This window comes from Bubalus kerabau, chromosome 11 (assembly GCF_029407905.1).
Source record: "Bubalus kerabau isolate K-KA32 ecotype Philippines breed swamp buffalo chromosome 11, PCC_UOA_SB_1v2, whole genome shotgun sequence".
NCBI lineage: Eukaryota > Metazoa > Chordata > Mammalia > Artiodactyla > Bovidae > Bubalus > Bubalus kerabau.
This window is the reverse complement of record NC_073634.1, coordinates 18,257,852-18,275,686: the sequence shown is the minus strand read 5'-3', so window position 1 is coordinate 18,275,686 and position 17,835 is coordinate 18,257,852. Positions and strand designations below refer to the sequence as shown.

Below are 17,835 nucleotides of genomic sequence, written 5' to 3'. Positions count from 1 at the left end.
ATTCAATAAAAGTAGCTTAAACTAGGAAGACTAAATTGTAGGCCCAGCTCTATTTATAAGGTTTTGGGGAAAGAATAGAGCCTTCAACAACTCCTGACAGGAGGAACACAGAACTCCAGGCGGCTAGGCATTGAAAACGTGCCTCTTCTTCCCTGGCCTGGAGAACTTCAAAAGGCTGGGCTGGCAGGCGCACAGTGCACCCTGGTGGCCAACCATTTTCAACATATGCTTTTCAGAATATTTTTTTTAAACCTACATATGTAATTTTAAATTTTCTAACAGCTATACTTTAAAAAATAAATAAATAAAAGCGATTTAACCTAGTATGTAAAAAATATTATCCCTGAACATTCATTAATAGAAAATTATTAATTAGATACTTATACACTCTTTCACACAGTTTATGAAATCTAGTACATCTTTTACATTTCAGCACATCTAAGTTTGGACCAAGCAACTTTAGAGTGTTTAATAATCATATGTGGCTACAACACTGGACAGTGAAGCTCTACAGTATTCAAAATTCCCACCTTTTCACATCCTGATAGGGATCTAGCAACCTGCTTATTGATACCCAATGTTTGTGGAGTGTCTTTATAATCTGATCCCTTTAAAAAGTGTGATGTGGGAGAAAACAAACGAGGAAGCTAAAAATAATAACCTTCCCAGGTTCTCAATCTGGCTAGACAATAAATATGTGACAAGGACCCAAGTTTCCACCTCCCAGCAAGGACTCCTCCCCATCCCCCACAGAAGACCTGAGATAGGTCAGCCTTAGCAACAGAGCATCATTTATTTGTCAGCTACAGGTGGGTGATCAAAACAACTCTGATCTTCATCCAAGATTCTCTACGTTCCTATTTAGCACTTTTTAAAATTAAAACCGGTCGGCTGCAGTACCTGCTTGCCTATATGTTCTACACATTGCAAATTTAAAATATGGCTCTAATTTAGACTTAAGCCAACCTCGTAATATTCTACTAAACCGTAAAATTAGCTACAAGGATTTTCCTGGAGGTCCAGTGGTTAAAACTCTGAGCTCCCAATGCAGTGGACACAGGTTCAATCCCTGGTCAGGGAACTAAGATCCCAAATGCCTCTTGACATGGCCAAAAAAAACCCCCAAAACCAGCTACAGTCTTTCAGACCTACTCCAATGACGCTTATGATATTGTTACTGTGTACCCATCACAGATTTGTTTCTTCTTTTGGTGTTGCCCTTGCTATGTAATAAGTGTTATATCTAGGTTATCAAGCTAAAACATGAAACAGTACAGGTGTGGACTTTTGGACAGACTTAGTTTTTGCCCATAACCATGTACAATTTTGCAACAGAGGCTAGTCACATGAGACATATATCTGGATTGTCCTGTATTACTGCATTTTTCTTATTCTGAAAATCCTTGACATTCCAGCTGACAAAAATGAAAACTGTGATATTTCAGATCAATTTTCTAAAATCTTTTATGCTAAAATCACATACAAGAATTGACTTTGAGACTACTAATTTTGACACCTTTAAGATCTGTACAAAAGGGTGTTGTCTTGAAGCAACAGATCAGTGAATGCCATTTGGGATATTTAGTTTTACCTGTCAACACCATCCTCATGTACTCATCTACACCGTCTTACACATGACGCACAGCTGTAGAATGCGTACTTTTTGGTCTGTATTTCCCTTTGCATTCATTCTAAGTGTCTTAATAAACTGCTGTATTGTGCTTAATGTAAAATAAAAGAAAAAACTAGCACACAGTACATCTCCAATCTGTTCAGCATTGAATGCATACTTTTTACCAATGACACCGATCATGTGCTTGTGTTTCCTGCTCAATGTACAATTTTAATTTATCCTCCCTCCTCATACTGCACACTGATGATTTAACAATAAAGAACAGTCTGTGCCTGTGATTTGCACACTGAGGTTCCTCATAACTGTTGGCTTATTAAAGCCTAAAGTCCAGTAGCTATAGGTTATGTAAATTCCTCATTAATAACAGATTAAAAATCTAGGAAGGCCCAAAGGGAAACACTATGCTCCTCACCGACAATAAAATTATCGTATTTCCTCAATTATTAAGATATACATCTTCACACCATAACATTTCTAATCATGATATATTTTATAATCATTATAATTGATATCAGTGTTCCTTTTTTCCTGAAAAGTTTCGTTATCAAGCAAATTCGTGTATTTCATAATCTAACAGTATCTCTGGCAAAAGGAATTAAGATCTATAACTAATCAAACAAACAAGTCTATCCTCCATCCATGAGTATAAAGCTATTTCTATCTAATCCTTACCTACATAATTATAATCATAGGAGATAATTTTCCATACAACTCCACATAAATACATACATACAAATATACATGCACACATAAATAAACAATGATGGATTACCTGAATTAAATTCTTGGATTGCAGAACTAACTCTTTTTCACTGATGCTGTGCTTTGGCCTAAACACCAGGTCTATGGTAGTTAAACTAAAAGTCAGGGAGGGACTTGGGTTACATCAAAAAGTTGAAGAAGGGGCTTCCCTGGTGGTCTAGCAGTTAGGAATCTGCCTGCCAATGCAGGGGACACAGGTTCGAACCCGGGTCCAGGAAGATCCCACATGTTGAGGTGCAATTAAGCCTATGGGCCACAACTACTGAGTCCACGTGCCTAAGGCCTGTGCTCTGCAACAAGAGAAGCTACGATGATGAGAAGCCCGTGCACTGCAACGAAGAGCAGTCCCCACGTGACCCAACTAGAGAAAGCCCATACACAACTAAGACCCAGAGCAGCCAAAAACAAATCTTTAAATATAAATGAATAAAAGCTAGTGTGCTTAAAAAAAAAAAGAAAAGAAAAGAAAAAGCTGCAGGAGGAGGGTCTGGTATATACAAGGAGTAAAGACAGGATGGGAGCGGATACCACAGCTCCCTGACCAGCAGTGGTACAAACACTCCTTCAGCCATGGTTCTCCTAATTGCAGGAGAGACGGGCTGTCCCTCTGTGTGGTCTCATCCCTGAGTTTCTCCATCTTTCCCTTCTTCCCTTCCTTCTTCTCGTAGAATCCATAGCTGTCCCTGCTCACCAGCCCCCAAAATATCACAAAAACAAACAGAAAACTTGGAGCAAGCCCAGGAAGTATGTAAGATCTCATCAAAGACATTCCTCAGGACGCCTTATTGCTGCCACTCTTCCTTCCCATCTCCCTAGCCCCTACTCTTGGCATTATCTTCAGTACAGTTAGAATTTTAGTGCTCAATGTACCAAGCAAATTTGTTTACTGGCTCTGGAATGAAAAGTGGGAAAACACAGGCTTCAAGGACAGTAACATCAACCAAAGTACAAGCAGAAATGTTGGTCTGGGGTCTCTGGGATAAGACAATATAAATGCTAATAGCCTTCACAGAAGCAGATGGAAAGCCTATTAAGTGGATAAACTGACCAAAAACTATGAATTTAAGCTACAAGAGAACATATTACCCAAGTCAGAAACACATACTATGGCAGAAACCAGCCCAATAATAACAGAGTAGCTGAAAACAGATCAGAAAACTTGTAAAATGGAATTCTGATCATCTGTTTACATATTTAGAAGAAGCATAAGAAATGTCAAGGCTCTTAATACTTGAGAATATCAACAGAAGGCAAAAAATAAGGTAGCCACTGGAAAAATTAGTTTCTACTCAGTCTGCCTTTTTTAATTTTTTTCAGGGCAGTAACATATAAGTAACTACTTTATTAATTCATACTTACCGAAATCTAGAAGAAAAACAACAGTTTATCTCTGAGGATAAAAACGGCTTTAAAATGGGTTTTGTTTTAGATTCTTTTTAACATCCAGCCACCTTGTAAAAGCTCAAGAAGGGTCCAAAAAAGCCTCTTCCCACTCCATCCGGTGTTTCTACGAAATTTCCCTATGGAAACTATTAGACTTGGATGCTAATTTAAACAGCTTATGATCCTACTCACCTTGGTTAAATATTCCTGAGGAGTGGGTGCTGGAGTGAATTCACAATTTGAAAAGACAGTTCCTTCCCTTCTTACATCTAGAATAAGTTGTGCAACATAATTTTCCTGGAACCGTGTCCTTTTTCCTAAAGCACCTGAAAATACATATATTATACTCAATAACTTGCCAATCAGAATACCATACAATCATAAACAGTAGTACTTTCAGAGTGCTTTAGAGCTTATGAGGTATTTTCCCCATTTCAAATAAGAGAAACCTGAGGCCCCATGATGACTTTAAAGTGACTTATAAAATTATAAAGCCAGGAAGCTACAGGCCCAGAACTCAAATTTCTGCCACTAGAAATTCCCCATACTTACCTTTGCATTAAACTACCTCCCTCCTCAAAAAAGAATGCATTCAACGTCACAGGGAGAAGAAATACTCTCCTCTCCATACAACAGATGAAAAAGTGTTAAGTTCTGAAGTGTAGTCTCGCTTGCACAAGATTACATGGTTTTTAGTATCAGAGCCAGAGCTTAAAGCCAGGGTCTGCAGATTCTAAATCCCAGTCTTTCTATTACATTATCTGGCTCCATGTAAGGCCAAATATTGTTTTTACTTTGTATCTGAAATAGCTAGCTGCAGAACAGCTTTAAGAGAAGCACAAGCTCTAACATCTATTCTCTGGTGAGAGTCAGATTACAAAGACTCTTGATTACAAAGACCAGTCTAAGAAGTCTGGACTTCATCCTGTGATGAGTCTGGCTCTATGTTATACAACAACCATTGAAACATGTTATACTAAAAATAGCTATTGAGATGGTCTAGTACAGCTTGCTTTTTTATAGTAAGGCGAGAGCTGAATGGAAAAAAATCATAATCTGATTCTCATTTTATATTTGTGAGCACATTTGTATTTTTAAGTTTTTCAATCTTAACTTGGAAAAAAAATATGAAGAACTAACTAGTAACTACATCAACAAAGCTGACTATGCTGAGTACCATGATACTAGTTTTATAAATGATCCCCCCCAAAAGTCTGTTAGGATCAAAACATAATTTCTAAAACTAACTTCACAACTCATATTGAAAGTGTCAGTTGCTCAGTTGTGTCTGACTCTTTATGACCCCAGAGACTATAGCCCGCCAAGCTCCTCTGTCCATGGAATTCTCTAGGCAAGAATACTGGAGTGGGTAGCCATTCTCTAGATCCATTCCAGGGATCTTTCCAACCCAGGAATCAAACCGGGTTCTCCTACACCACAGGCAGATTCTCTATCGTCTGAGTCACCAGGAATCCATATTACATATAATTATATCTCAAATATAAGACTCCAACTTACACATGGTCATTGTTCGCAAAGTTATGTTAGATATTTAATAATTTTCCCCATACAAACAATGTAATAAAAGGTGGCTAATATTCCAGACTAGGCCACTAAGTTATATTTACCTCATAATATATCTTAAGGATTTTACTGACAGGACTACTCAATGAGCATAGAGTTTAGGGACTAAAAATGGGCCTCAAAGATCATCTAGACCCAACCTAGAGAGGACTGCTGCTGCTAAGTCACTTCAGTCCTGTCCGACTCTGTGCGACCCCAGAGACGGCAGCCCACCTGGCTCCGCCATCCCTGGGATTCTCCAGGCAAGAACACTGGAGTGGGTTGCCATTTCCTTCTCCAATGCAGGAAAGTGAAAAGTGAAAGTGAAGTCGCTCAGTCGTGTCCGACTCTTAGCGACCTCATGGACTGCAGCCCACCAGGCTCCTCCATCCATGGGATTCTTCAGGCAAGATTACTGGAGTGGGATGCCATTGCCTTCTCCATAGAGAGGATAAACAGGTTCAATCATTTCAACATTCACAGACTGTTGTTTCAACACTCACATAGCCCAGGTTCAACAGGTGTAAATGGTGTGACCAACTGCTGATGTTTAACTTTCATGAATGTTTTCAATAGAGAATGTCAATATTTTTAGGCTAGGGACAAGGAGATACATTAAAAGAAAATAATGTTTCTTGTTTGGTACTCAGAAAAAACACAGATTTTAGGAAAAATTCTGTAATTTATTGGTTCATCCAACAAATGTTTATTGAGTGTATACCATATGCCAGGCAGTATTCTAAGAGAGTGAAGAAGCATCTAAACAAAACAGTCAAAAAATTTCTGTTCTTAAGGAATACAAGAAAGGCAAGATAGAAGCTACAGGTGGGTATCTGCAGAAAAGGGCAATGTAAGAAGCCAAACTAAACTTGAGAATCTGGAGGGGTCTTGGGAAGCCCACAGTCACAACTAAATGGGCGACGTCCATTTGTGTACTGTCTAGCTATCATACATTACCAAAATGTCTAACCAGATTAGAAAATAAGTGAGCATTCGCAAGAACAAAGAAGATATAGTTTCAATTCTGTTCTAAACCTATTAATTCTTTAAATAAAATCTTAAAAACATATTTTTGCAAAGCAACCAAGAGGATACAGATAATCAAATACCACCATAAAATACAGTCAAACCATCAATGTATATACTAGTTTTATCATACATCAATTATCCACAAAAGGTTAAAAATCTTACCTGTCAAATCAATTTGTAATCTGCAGATGTCTTTAGCAATACTGAACTGATCTTTTGCTTTTTTATATTCATAATAATATAAAAATATATATGCACATTCCAGATGGAATTGAACAGCCAAATATCGACCTGAATCATCCACAAATAGATCCTCTAGCTTCATCACTGTAAGACAAAAGATGAGACACTGAAAAGTAGTCAATATCTTGTAATAACCTATGACAGAAAATAATCTCAAAAATGATTTATGTATATTTGAATAATGAAATCACCTTGCTGTGTACTTCAAACATTTTAGGTCAACTATACTTCAATAAAATATATATATATATATATTTTTTTTTTTTAAGTATGAGAATAAAAATATATTAGTAAGTAAAACATTCAGGCCATAATTTGTAAAATACATATATTACATAGTTCCTACTCTTAAAGAATTTCAAGTCTGGAAAATGGGGAACATGTACTGTAATAGTTCATAGCAAGCACTGTCTGAGCACTTATATGTTCCAACCTAGAAGCTAAGGACATTACATACATTATCTCCTTTACTCCACACAGTCCTAAGAGATATCATTCATGACCCTGCTCTTTCTTATTTACAGTGTTTGTCTTAATCATGCTGCCCAAAATATGGCAAAACAAGGTGATGATACAACATACCAAGTCAATCTGCAAAGAGTTAAACAGCACAAAAATGTAATGAAGAGGAGATCAATATACAGTTTTCCACATAAAGAATGTACAATTTCTCCCTTAAAAGGAGAAACAGATGTGTATGTGGATATATCTGAGACAATATGAGTATCAAGTAGAAAATGAGTAAGTATTGGCTTAGCAGTATTATTGTATTTTTCCGAACACCGCAGATGAAAAGATGGGAGTATAATAGCCTAATAACATAGTATCTCTAAGTAGATGACTTTCAAAATAAAATATATATATAATAAAGGGGCTACTGGCATACACCAAGGGGGTGTCCAACAGTCACCTCGTCCATCCCTCTACAATGTCCCTGACAAACTGCCCCTCACAATGTCTCCAGTAACAGGATCAGCATTTCACAAAGCAATTCATATGAACAGAAGGATGTGGATGATAGAAGATACACTTACAGTGTCCCCAAACTGAGAATCTGTTTTCTACTATTCAAGCTGAAAAGAAAGTGATATCAACTGACACCTACTCTGCTCAGCCCTAGGTATTTTCCGTGTTGTGCCAATTCAAACAATGATGTGTTTAGGGCTGACATCGACCTCATTTAACCCATGAGAAAACTGAGCTTAGTCAGCTTACTGACTAGTCACCTCAGCTGAGAAGTGGCAAAGCCAAAATCTGAATCCAAACTTGTTGGGAAAAGGGGAAGAGGGAGTTGGCAGAGGAACGACCAAGGTGTAGAGATGATGTTGCAAAACGTAATCTATACATTTTCTCACCAAAGGATCTGACAGAAACCTATAGCTACGAAACAGACACCCTTTATCTTATCATGAAGTGAAAATGAGTCTGAAAAAAACGGTTTTTTATATACTGCCAGTCCTTTAAAGAGATTCTTAACTCAAAGAAGCTAAATCAAGATGTACATGTCTTACTTTAAAGGGTAGACAGGCATCCAAACATGAACTTCTCACTGTGAAAATCCTTCAGTAGACTTCCTCCACGCAAACCAAACTCAAGAAAACCTGGATCTGGGCTCTCCTGGTCGCTCAATAGTAAAGAATCCACCTGTCAATGCAGGAGATGCAGGTTCGATCCCTGATCCAGGACGATCCCTCATGCTGTGCAGCAACTAAGCCTGTGCTCCACAACTACTGAGCCTGTGCTTTGACGCCCAGGAGCTGCAACTTCTGAGCCCATGTGCCCACAACTACTGAAGCCCACATGCCCCAGAGCCTGCGCTCCACAGCCAGAGAAGCCGCCACAGGGAGAAGCCTGCACACCAAAACTAGAGTGCAGTCTCCGCTTGCCAGCAATGAACAAGAAAAAGCCAGCACAGCAACGAAGACCCAGTACAGCCAAATAAACTCTTTTTTTTAGAAGAGGCAGGTGGAGGTGCAGGGAGAATAAGGTAGAAGGAAAACAAAGACAGACAGAAACTTCTCTGAACAGACCTTGTTATGGAGTTTTGACTCTGGAATCGTGTAATTACTTTACATATCAAAAAATAAATCAGAAAGAAAAAAGCAATCCCTAAAAACTGAAAACAAATGGAAAACTAAAACTCTATATAACAAGTTGGTGAAAGATCAAGAGTAACTGCAAAGGACTTAGAGCACAGTATATGTCCTTAGTGTAATACACTGAAGGGAGAGAGAGCTGCAAAGACATCCTGAGCCTTATTCAGTGGTCTTACTGTTAGTGGGCATGCTGGTGCCGCTCTCAAGCTTTTTATACATGCAACAAAGCAAGTCACTACATTTATATTGTTTGGCACAAGATTTTCAGTTTAAAAAAAGAAGCACACATATGAAATCACAGATATTGACATGATGCAAGGTTAAATTTTTTTAATCACATTATTTCTTTGCTAGTATCATACTGTTGAAATTACCCTAGTTTTTAACTAACTTTTATACCTGAAAGCCTCCATCATTATCTTTCTCTTTAAAAATTGTCTTGACTATTCTTACCCACTTTTTATTCCAGAATCAATTGGCAAGTTCTCTCTTCAAAATGTTTGTAAAGGCACTAACTGTAATTTCACAATTGGCATCTTGACAATAGTGATCATCCTATTCAAGACAACAGTATGCCTTTAATGTTTTTTTAGTAAAGTTGTACACTTGACTTCATTTTGGTTTTGAACATTTTAAGAAATCCCTGGGTTAAATCTTTTTTACCTTTTCTTTGAAATATAATTGCCATATAACATGCCATTAGTTTCAGGTGTACAACATAATGATCCAATATATGAATATACTACAGAATGATCACCACAGTAAGCCTAGTTAACATCCATCACCACATATAGTTACAATTTTTTTTCTGGTGGTGAGAACTTTTAAGATCCACTCTCTCAGCAATTCTTAAATATACAATACAGAATTATTTGTTATAGTCACTATGCTGTGCATGTAAGGTGAGATTTTTCAACAGCTTTACTGAGATGATTCATACACATACAGTCCACCAATCTGAAGTGTGCGATTCAATGTCTTTTCGTATATTCCAAGAAATGTGCAACCATCACCATAGTCAACTCTAAAACATTTTTATCACCTCAAAAATAAATCCTGAACCCTTAGCTATCACTCTCTTCCCCTCATCCCTCCCATAGCCCTCAACACCACTAATATACTTTCTGATCCTAACTTTACCTATCCTGGACATTTCATATAAAGGAAATTATTTATCATGTGGTCTTTCATATCTGGTTTCTATAATTTAGTATGATGTTTTCGAGGTTCACTTGTGCTGAAGTATGTATCACACTTCATTTCTGTTTATGGCTAAAAAATAGTGTAATAGAAACCACTGTATGAATATAAAGTATTCTGTTTACCCATATATCAGTTGATGGACATGTCCATCTTTTAGCTATTATGAATAATGCTGTTATAAACATTCATATACAAAATTCTGGGTGGACCTATGTTTTCATTTCTCTTGGGTATATACACCTAGGAACTGCTGGATCATATGATGATTCTATACTTAACTGTTTAAGAAACTGCCAAACTGTATTCCAAGATGGTTATACCATGTTACATTTCCACCAGCAGTGTTCCAACTTTTCCACATCCTCCACAATATGATTATCTCACTTTTTTTAAATTACAGCTATCCATGTGGGTATAAACTGATATCTTATTGCAGTTTTGATTCTCATCATCCTGATGACTGATATCAAATGTTTCCTCATGTACTTATTGGTCATTAGAATGTCTTCTCTAGATAAATATCTATTTATATCCTTTGCACATTTTTTTATTGGTTTACTTGTCTTTTATATTACTGAGTTGTCAGAGTTTTTTATATATTCTAGATTCAAGTTCCTTATCAGATACATGATTTGCAAATATTTTCTCCCACTCTATGGCCTATCTTTTCACTTTCTTGATAGTGTCCTTTGAAACACAAAAGTTTTTAAAATTTTCTGAATAGACCTTGTTACAGGTTCATAATCTTGCTATGAAGTCCAACTTTCCTATTCTTTTTTTGTTGTTGCTCATGCTTTTGGTTCTAAGAATCTACTGCCAAATCTGAAGTCACAAAGATTTACCCCTATATTTTCTCCTAAGAGTCTTAGAGTTTTAGCTGTTACACTAGGACTCTAATCCATTTTTATTTAACTTTTCTATATAGTGTAAGGTAAGGGTCCAATTTCATTCTTTTGCATATGGTTACCCAGCTGTCCCAGCACATTTGCTAAAAAGACTATTCTTTTCCCATTGAAATATTTTATATGTAAAGCAAATAATTACATTAACATTGTTATTAACAAGATTTTCAGTTTAGGAAAAAGATACAAATATCAATATAAACACTTTGTACAGTTAAATTTTAATTGGAGCTCTTTGGTCAGGGTTAGGGACTTGACATGGATTCAACCAATGTGTTTTCTAAGAACGGTCTCAAAAAAGGGCCTCAGCTGGGTGCTTGCCTAAGTCTGAAACGTGCGTTTTGTTCCCAAAACCAGGCCTGGTGACTTGACTAAAGGCTCAGCCAGCATGTTTGCAAGGTCCACAGCTCACCCAGAGAGTCTGCTCGGGATCAGTCAGAGGCTAGAGTAGTGTTTGTGGGGACTGGGGTCTCAACTGGTGTGCTCAAAAGGGCCAGGGACTCAACCAACATTCAAAAGAGCCAAGTCAAGGATTAAGCTGTGGATTCCCCAAGGTCAGGGCCAAGGGAGCAGCCTGAACGTAGAGACTGACTGTGCACCGGAAGACTGTACACACACTTACACTGAGGTTAATGGGAGCCTGGTTTTTCATTGTCAAAGAAAGGAGTTAGAAATCTGGAAGAGAGAAGACTAAAATAAATTCTGTGATATTGGACTGGAATTGGAGATGATGCAATTCATGGTTTTTAATACATAGATAAATATAGAAATAGACACAGATGTACACGTGTACTTACATATACACATACACATACTTTCCAGCTATGGCTGTTGAAAGACTTTAAAAGGAACCAGAGCTCCTTGGAGAAATTACTGATTCCAGGGCCAGAGCAAAGTAATCCAAAATAAGGAAGGCTAAAGCATCTTCTTATGTCAGAAAATAAAGAAGCACTCAAAGATACGTTGAAAGGGCACAGAAGCCAATTTGAACAAGCCTCAACTGGCCAAATGTGGGACACTATGAAGGCCAAATTGTAATCCACTGAATGAATTTGGAATTTGTGAGTGGACACTAATGTCAATATATAAATGCATAAATTCAAAGTTTACTGAGGAATAGGAGACTTATATGGTATCTAAGTACATCACCATACAAGAATTAATTATAAAGAGTGATAACCAAAAACTGCAAACGATCAAGTTTCCATCAACAGATGAAAGAACAAACAAATTATGGTATTTCCATATCATGGTACTGCTGCTGCTGCTAAGTCGCTTCAGTCATGTCCGACTCTGTGTGACCCCATAGACAGCAGCCCACTAGGCTCCGCCGCCCCTGGGATTCTCCAGGCAAGAACACTGGAGTGGGTTGACATTTCCTTCTCCAATGCATGAAAGTGAAAAGTGAAAGTCAAGTCACTTAGTCGTGTCCGACTCTTCGCAACCCCATGGACTGCAGCCTACCAGGCTCCTCTGTCCATGGGATTTTCCAGGCAAGAGTACTGAAATGGATTGCCAGTGATCATGGTATACTACTCATCAATTGAAAAGAATGAACTATTGCTACAGGTGACATTATGGATGAATCAAAATAATTCTGCTGAGTCAAAGAAGCCCAGCTAAACACACACACACACACAAAAAGTGTGAAACTATATGAAATCTCTTTTATAAAATTCAAGGAAATGCAGACTAATATGAAGTAACAGAAAGCAGATCATTGGTGGCCTGAGAGGCTGAAGGAGAGATCAGGAAGGGTGTAAGAGGATGGGATTCCCGACAAGCACAAGGAAGTTTGGGGGAACAAAGTATATGTTCATTATCTCAACTTTGATGATGGTTTCACGGGTGTAAATACATGTCCAAACTTTACACATTGACACTTTAAGTATGTCAGGTGTTTGTATGTCAATTATATCTCAATAAAGCTGTTTCAGAAACAAAAAATGTACAGAGAAAATGGGTAACTCTAATGAAGAAGACTGACAGATACCATCTTAATCAAGTAACCAAAGTTAGTATCACCAGTAATGAGACCAAATGAAATCGTGTGCCACCTGGCAGGATGCAGTGAGAATAACACAGCACAACTGCGGTGATAGATCTATGTTGAAAGACAATAAAGAGATACGACAACTAAATATAACACTAGGTTCTGGACTGGATCACGTTGCTATAAAGGATGCTTTGGGCACAACTGGCTAATCTTGAACAGCAGTAATTAGATATCAGTATTTAATCAATGTTAATTTCCTAATATTGGTGGTTGTATTGTGATTGTACAGGCAAATGTCTTCGTAGGAAAAACACCCTAAAATGTGCAGAAGTGATGGGACATCAATTCAACAACTTATTTTAAACGGTTTCAGAGAAAAAAAAAGTTCTTTGTACTAGCAACTTTTCTAGAGATTTATGTTTCAAAAAAAAATTTAAGTCCAAAATATTAGCAATTAAAGAAAAAATTAAGAACATATCTTGCCTTTCCTACACAGACTAAATTTTAGGATTCTCACATAACCCTGGTTGATGACTTCTTCTTTACAAAAGAATTCTAGGGGGAAAAAAAAAGAATGACTGAATTATAAAATCACTAGGTAAGTACTTACAATGAATAGACAGATGGCACCTTCAGAGCCAAATGCAGAGTCACCTAAGTAAAAATGCCAACCAAATGGAAACTTTGTAGGATCCTTGATAGCTGGACGGAGGGTGTCCATCATAAGCCATGAAGACCAGGGAGGCACACAACCATAGGGAAGTGCCAGCCTACTCTGACTCATTTCCGCAAAATTTTTAAAATCCTCTTCTCCCTGACCTCCATACTTCCCAAGCTTATCTCCAGCTGTTACCCTCCTCTGGTTTTTCCATCCTCCTCCTGCCTCTCACCCCCTTCCAACTCTCCCTTCTCCATCCTACAATCTAATCAGTATCTACTGAATTATTTTACACGCTTAGAATTGGGCTAGATCCTACAGCAAAGTTAAGCCCTGTGCTCCCCAAAAGAGAAGATGGAAGAAGCACTAGGAAGAAAAGACACATAATCATTATTCAATATACAGTAAATCTGATTTGAAACTGGGTGGTACTGGCCATAAATACCATAGGGGGAAAATCCATAAGGTTGGGATAGTTGAATAAACCTTGTCAGAAGGGCTAGGCCTTGAAAGATGGGTAGAATTTGGCTGTAACTCCACCTCTAGACTGTAAGGGTCACAAAAGTAGGGTCCACATGTGTCTTGTTCACTGCTGTTTAAGCCTAGCACTTGTCACAGCTGGTGCTCAATAAATATCCTTAGAGTGGGCAAATATTTAGAAACTCTCTGATGGCTGTCGCTAACACAGAACTCCAATTTCCCATCCACCCAGCTCCTATCAACCTGTTGCAGCATCACCTGACACACAACTCCTAACACTGTCCAGCCATTCCAAACTACTGGAAATCCCAAATACACAAAGATGTCTCGAGTCTCTGTGCCTCTCTCTGTACATGTTACATGCCCTTTCCAACTACCTAATGAATTATTTCTCATTCTTCAAGAATCAGTTCAAGTATTAGCCACTTTGCAAAGCCTTCGCTGGTCTCAAGTTTAGACTAATCATATCCTTTCTTTCATTCCTTCCTCTTTTTTTCTAACTGAAATACAGTTGATGTACAATATTATGTCAGCTTCAAGTGCACTACACAGTGATTTGACATTTGTATAATGTCTGTATACATTACGAATGATCACCACGCTAGCCTAATAACCATCTGTCCCCATACAAAATTATTACAATATTGTTGACCACACTCCTTATGCTGCATTAAGTCTCCATGGCTTACTTATTTTAGAACTGGAGGTCTGCCCCTCTGAATCCCCTTTATCTATATTGCCCCTCCCACCTTCCTTTCCTCTGGAAACCACCTATTTGTTTTCTGTATCTATGAGTTGGTTTTCATTGTTCTGTTTGTTTTTTAGATTCCCTATGTAAGTGAGATCACACAATTTTTGCCTTTCTCTGATTTATTTCACTTAGCATGATGCCCTAAAGGCACATCCATATTGTCACAAATAGCAAGGCTTCATTTTTTTAAATGGCTGTCATTCCCTTCTTTTTGTGCCCTTTTTTCTTTTTGTATTTTAGCCTCCATCCCACTGAGTTCAATGATATCCCCAGCAACTACCAGTGACCAGATCACAGCAAGAAATTTTAAAAAAATTTTTAATTAAGTATCAAATTACACATGAAATACAAAGTCAAAAATAAAACTGAGAATAATTAAAGATTTTCCTAATTTAAAAAAATGACCTGATGAAATTGTTATGTAAAAATAATCATTCAGGGACTTCCCTGATGTCCAGCGGCTGAGACGTCCACATTCCTCATGCAGGGGGCCTGCGGTTCAATCCCTGGTCAGGGAACTAGATCCTACATGCGGCAACTAAGACCTGGAGCAGCCAAATAACAGGCAAACAACACAAACAAACGAAAAATAACAACAGTCCAGTAGGAGAAGAAAGGAAGAAAGGAAGAAAGGAAGGCCAAGAAAGAGTCTACAAGTCAGGTGCAACCCTGAGACTCGAAGTGATAGTGATAAAACCTTCAGGAACTGCAAGACTGACCATACAGAAGGAAGGACAGACCTACTCTGAAATTATCTGTTGCTCAACATCAGTGCTATCCAATAAAACTTTCTGTGATAATATTAAATACAGCTGCACTGTCCAAAATGGTAACCATTTACCATCAAGGTGGCTTCCAAGCCCTTGAAATGTGGCTAGTGAAACTAAGACACTGAATTTTTTACTTCTTTTAATTAGCCACATTAGTGGCTGGTGGCTACTACACCGGACAGCACAGCTCTAGACAGCAGTTACGGGCCACAGAAGAGCAGGGTTTTTTAATTTACTAAAAGGAAGCACTCTGTAGCAATTATGGATCCCAACAAGAAAGCCCAAAGAAAGAGGACATAACTTTTTTTGGTCACAATCTTTCAACAGATCCCAGCATTAAGAAGCCGGCCTACAAAGAAACACATCATTTTACACCTGGAAAAGACTCACAGACCATCTTTACGCAGAAACTCTTGGTTTGGAAGTAAGACAAGCTCCCTGAAGTCACACAGGGTGTGAGTGACAGAAGAGAAACTGAAAGTCAGATCTTAATACTCTAGGTTCTGTTAATTATCTTGATTCTGATACTTTCACAAGTATATACATATATAAAATACCACCAATTCTACACTTTAAATATGAGTCTTACTGTAGGCTAACTACACTCCGGAAACACTGCTAAAAAAAGGGTGGCACAGAAACCCACCACTACACCTTCCTATGTCAAGTCTTCAGTTCTATCTCAGACCTGTTGCAAGGAACAAGCTAGTTAACATATTTAAAGACCTAGAACAGTGCTTGGTATGGAGTATGGACTACTGAAATGTGATCTGCATTATAATTATCAGATATCGGAATTCTGCCCTACTGACCAGTTTAGAGAAAAGTAATGAAGAGAAGAGTAAGCAGGATATGGAGTCAGAAACTCCAGGGCATAGTTCTGGTTCATGGACAATCTCTTTGAGTTTCAATTCTTTGGAAAATGAGTTAGCTGGACAAGATAATCTCTAATGGGTCTTTCCAAACTACAGATTTCAGACACTGACTAGGATAAGAGTTGCAGGGATGGAAAAGAAGGATGGACATGGAACTCTTAGGCAAGAACGGATAAGATTTAAGAACTGGAGAGATACACAGAATGATGAAAAACAGTGAGTCAACCATGAACACAAAGTTTTGAGATTTGGATAACTCAAGTTTAAAAAAAAGATGAAATAAATAAACAAATAAAGCATGTTGACCCAACAGATATATAGTTATCATTTTAATAAATCTTTAGGTGCTCCATGATAACGAATAATCATAACCTTCTGGGTCAAAATGTCAAACCACTATATCTAAAATGCATGCTAAAACCAAAATCTCTTCTCATCAGATTATTTTAATGCTATTTTAAAAATGAAATCCCTATAGATTCATATGGATAATCAGATACTTGTGATTAGATTATTAGTATATTTAATGACATTCATTCCAAAGTATTGGGACCTTTCCTGGTGACTCAGAGGTTAAAGCATCTGCCTGCAATGCAGGAGACCTGGGTTCGATCCCTGGGTTGGGAAGATCCCCTGGAGAAGGAAATGGCAACCCACTCCAGTATTCTGGCCTGGAGAATCCCATGGACGGAGGAGCCTGGTGGGCTACAGTGCAAAGAGTCGGACGCGACTGAGCGACTTCATTTACTCACTTATTCCAAAGTATCATAAAAATTTTTTTTTAATTTATGCATACATCAGTCACCAAGAAACTAATCTCTTGAACAACTCTTTGGATGTGGAGATAATATAAGCCTAGAGTCACAGAGCTACCTGGAGATGTTACAGTGGAATCTCAGACAAAGTATTTTAGCCTGTTTTCTTTGAACAGTGACTTCCTCATAAGCTCATCTTCAAACACCTAAACCTCAATAATACATCTCATGCGCTATATGGAACACGTTTTCAGTACCAGATGCTTCAATAAATGATTGTGTGCCCTTAAGCAGTTCTTCAGAGAATCATGGTTTCATTAGTATGAGATCCAAAAGAGGACCTCAGAGTGTGCTGAGGAGCAGACTTTTCAAGATTCTAACTCACTCCTTTCATAGATGCGATCAGTCCAGCAAAGTTATGCTGACACTCTGATGGGCTCTATATACTGATGTAACATTCCTGGACAAAAGTATAAAGACCACACTTGCTTATATGTCACAGATTGAAAAAAAAAAAATCTTGCCAACTTTTTGATGATTGTTCAAGGGCAACATTTCAAATATAATATTCTTCTCTGGATACTGAACAATACTTCAATATAACTGAATGCTTGGTCAATTTTTGGGTTAAATCCCAGAACATTTTTTAAAATAAAATTGTTTATGAAAATGCTGCAGTTTAAGCCATGTGCAGACTTACTTAGACATAGCCAAAATGGACCAATTTATGACTAGA

The 17,835-nt window shown here is 37.8% G+C and overlaps 1 protein-coding gene across 3 annotated transcripts in view; it reads right to left on the bottom strand.

Moving 5' to 3' along the window:
- The window catches only part of TTC27 (tetratricopeptide repeat domain 27), a 178,122-nt gene that overhangs the window by 140,054 nt on the left and 20,233 nt on the right, over positions 1–17,835 (bottom strand). For all 3 annotated transcript variants that reach the window (XM_055539763.1, XM_055539761.1, XM_055539762.1), the window contains exons 6-7: positions 6,533–6,697; positions 3,971–4,104 (exon numbers count right to left, since the gene is read on the bottom strand). In XM_055539763.1, the coding sequence (XP_055395738.1) occupies positions 3,971–4,104; positions 6,533–6,697 (299 nt within the window). The remainder of the gene's footprint in view (positions 1–3,970; positions 4,105–6,532; positions 6,698–17,835) is intronic.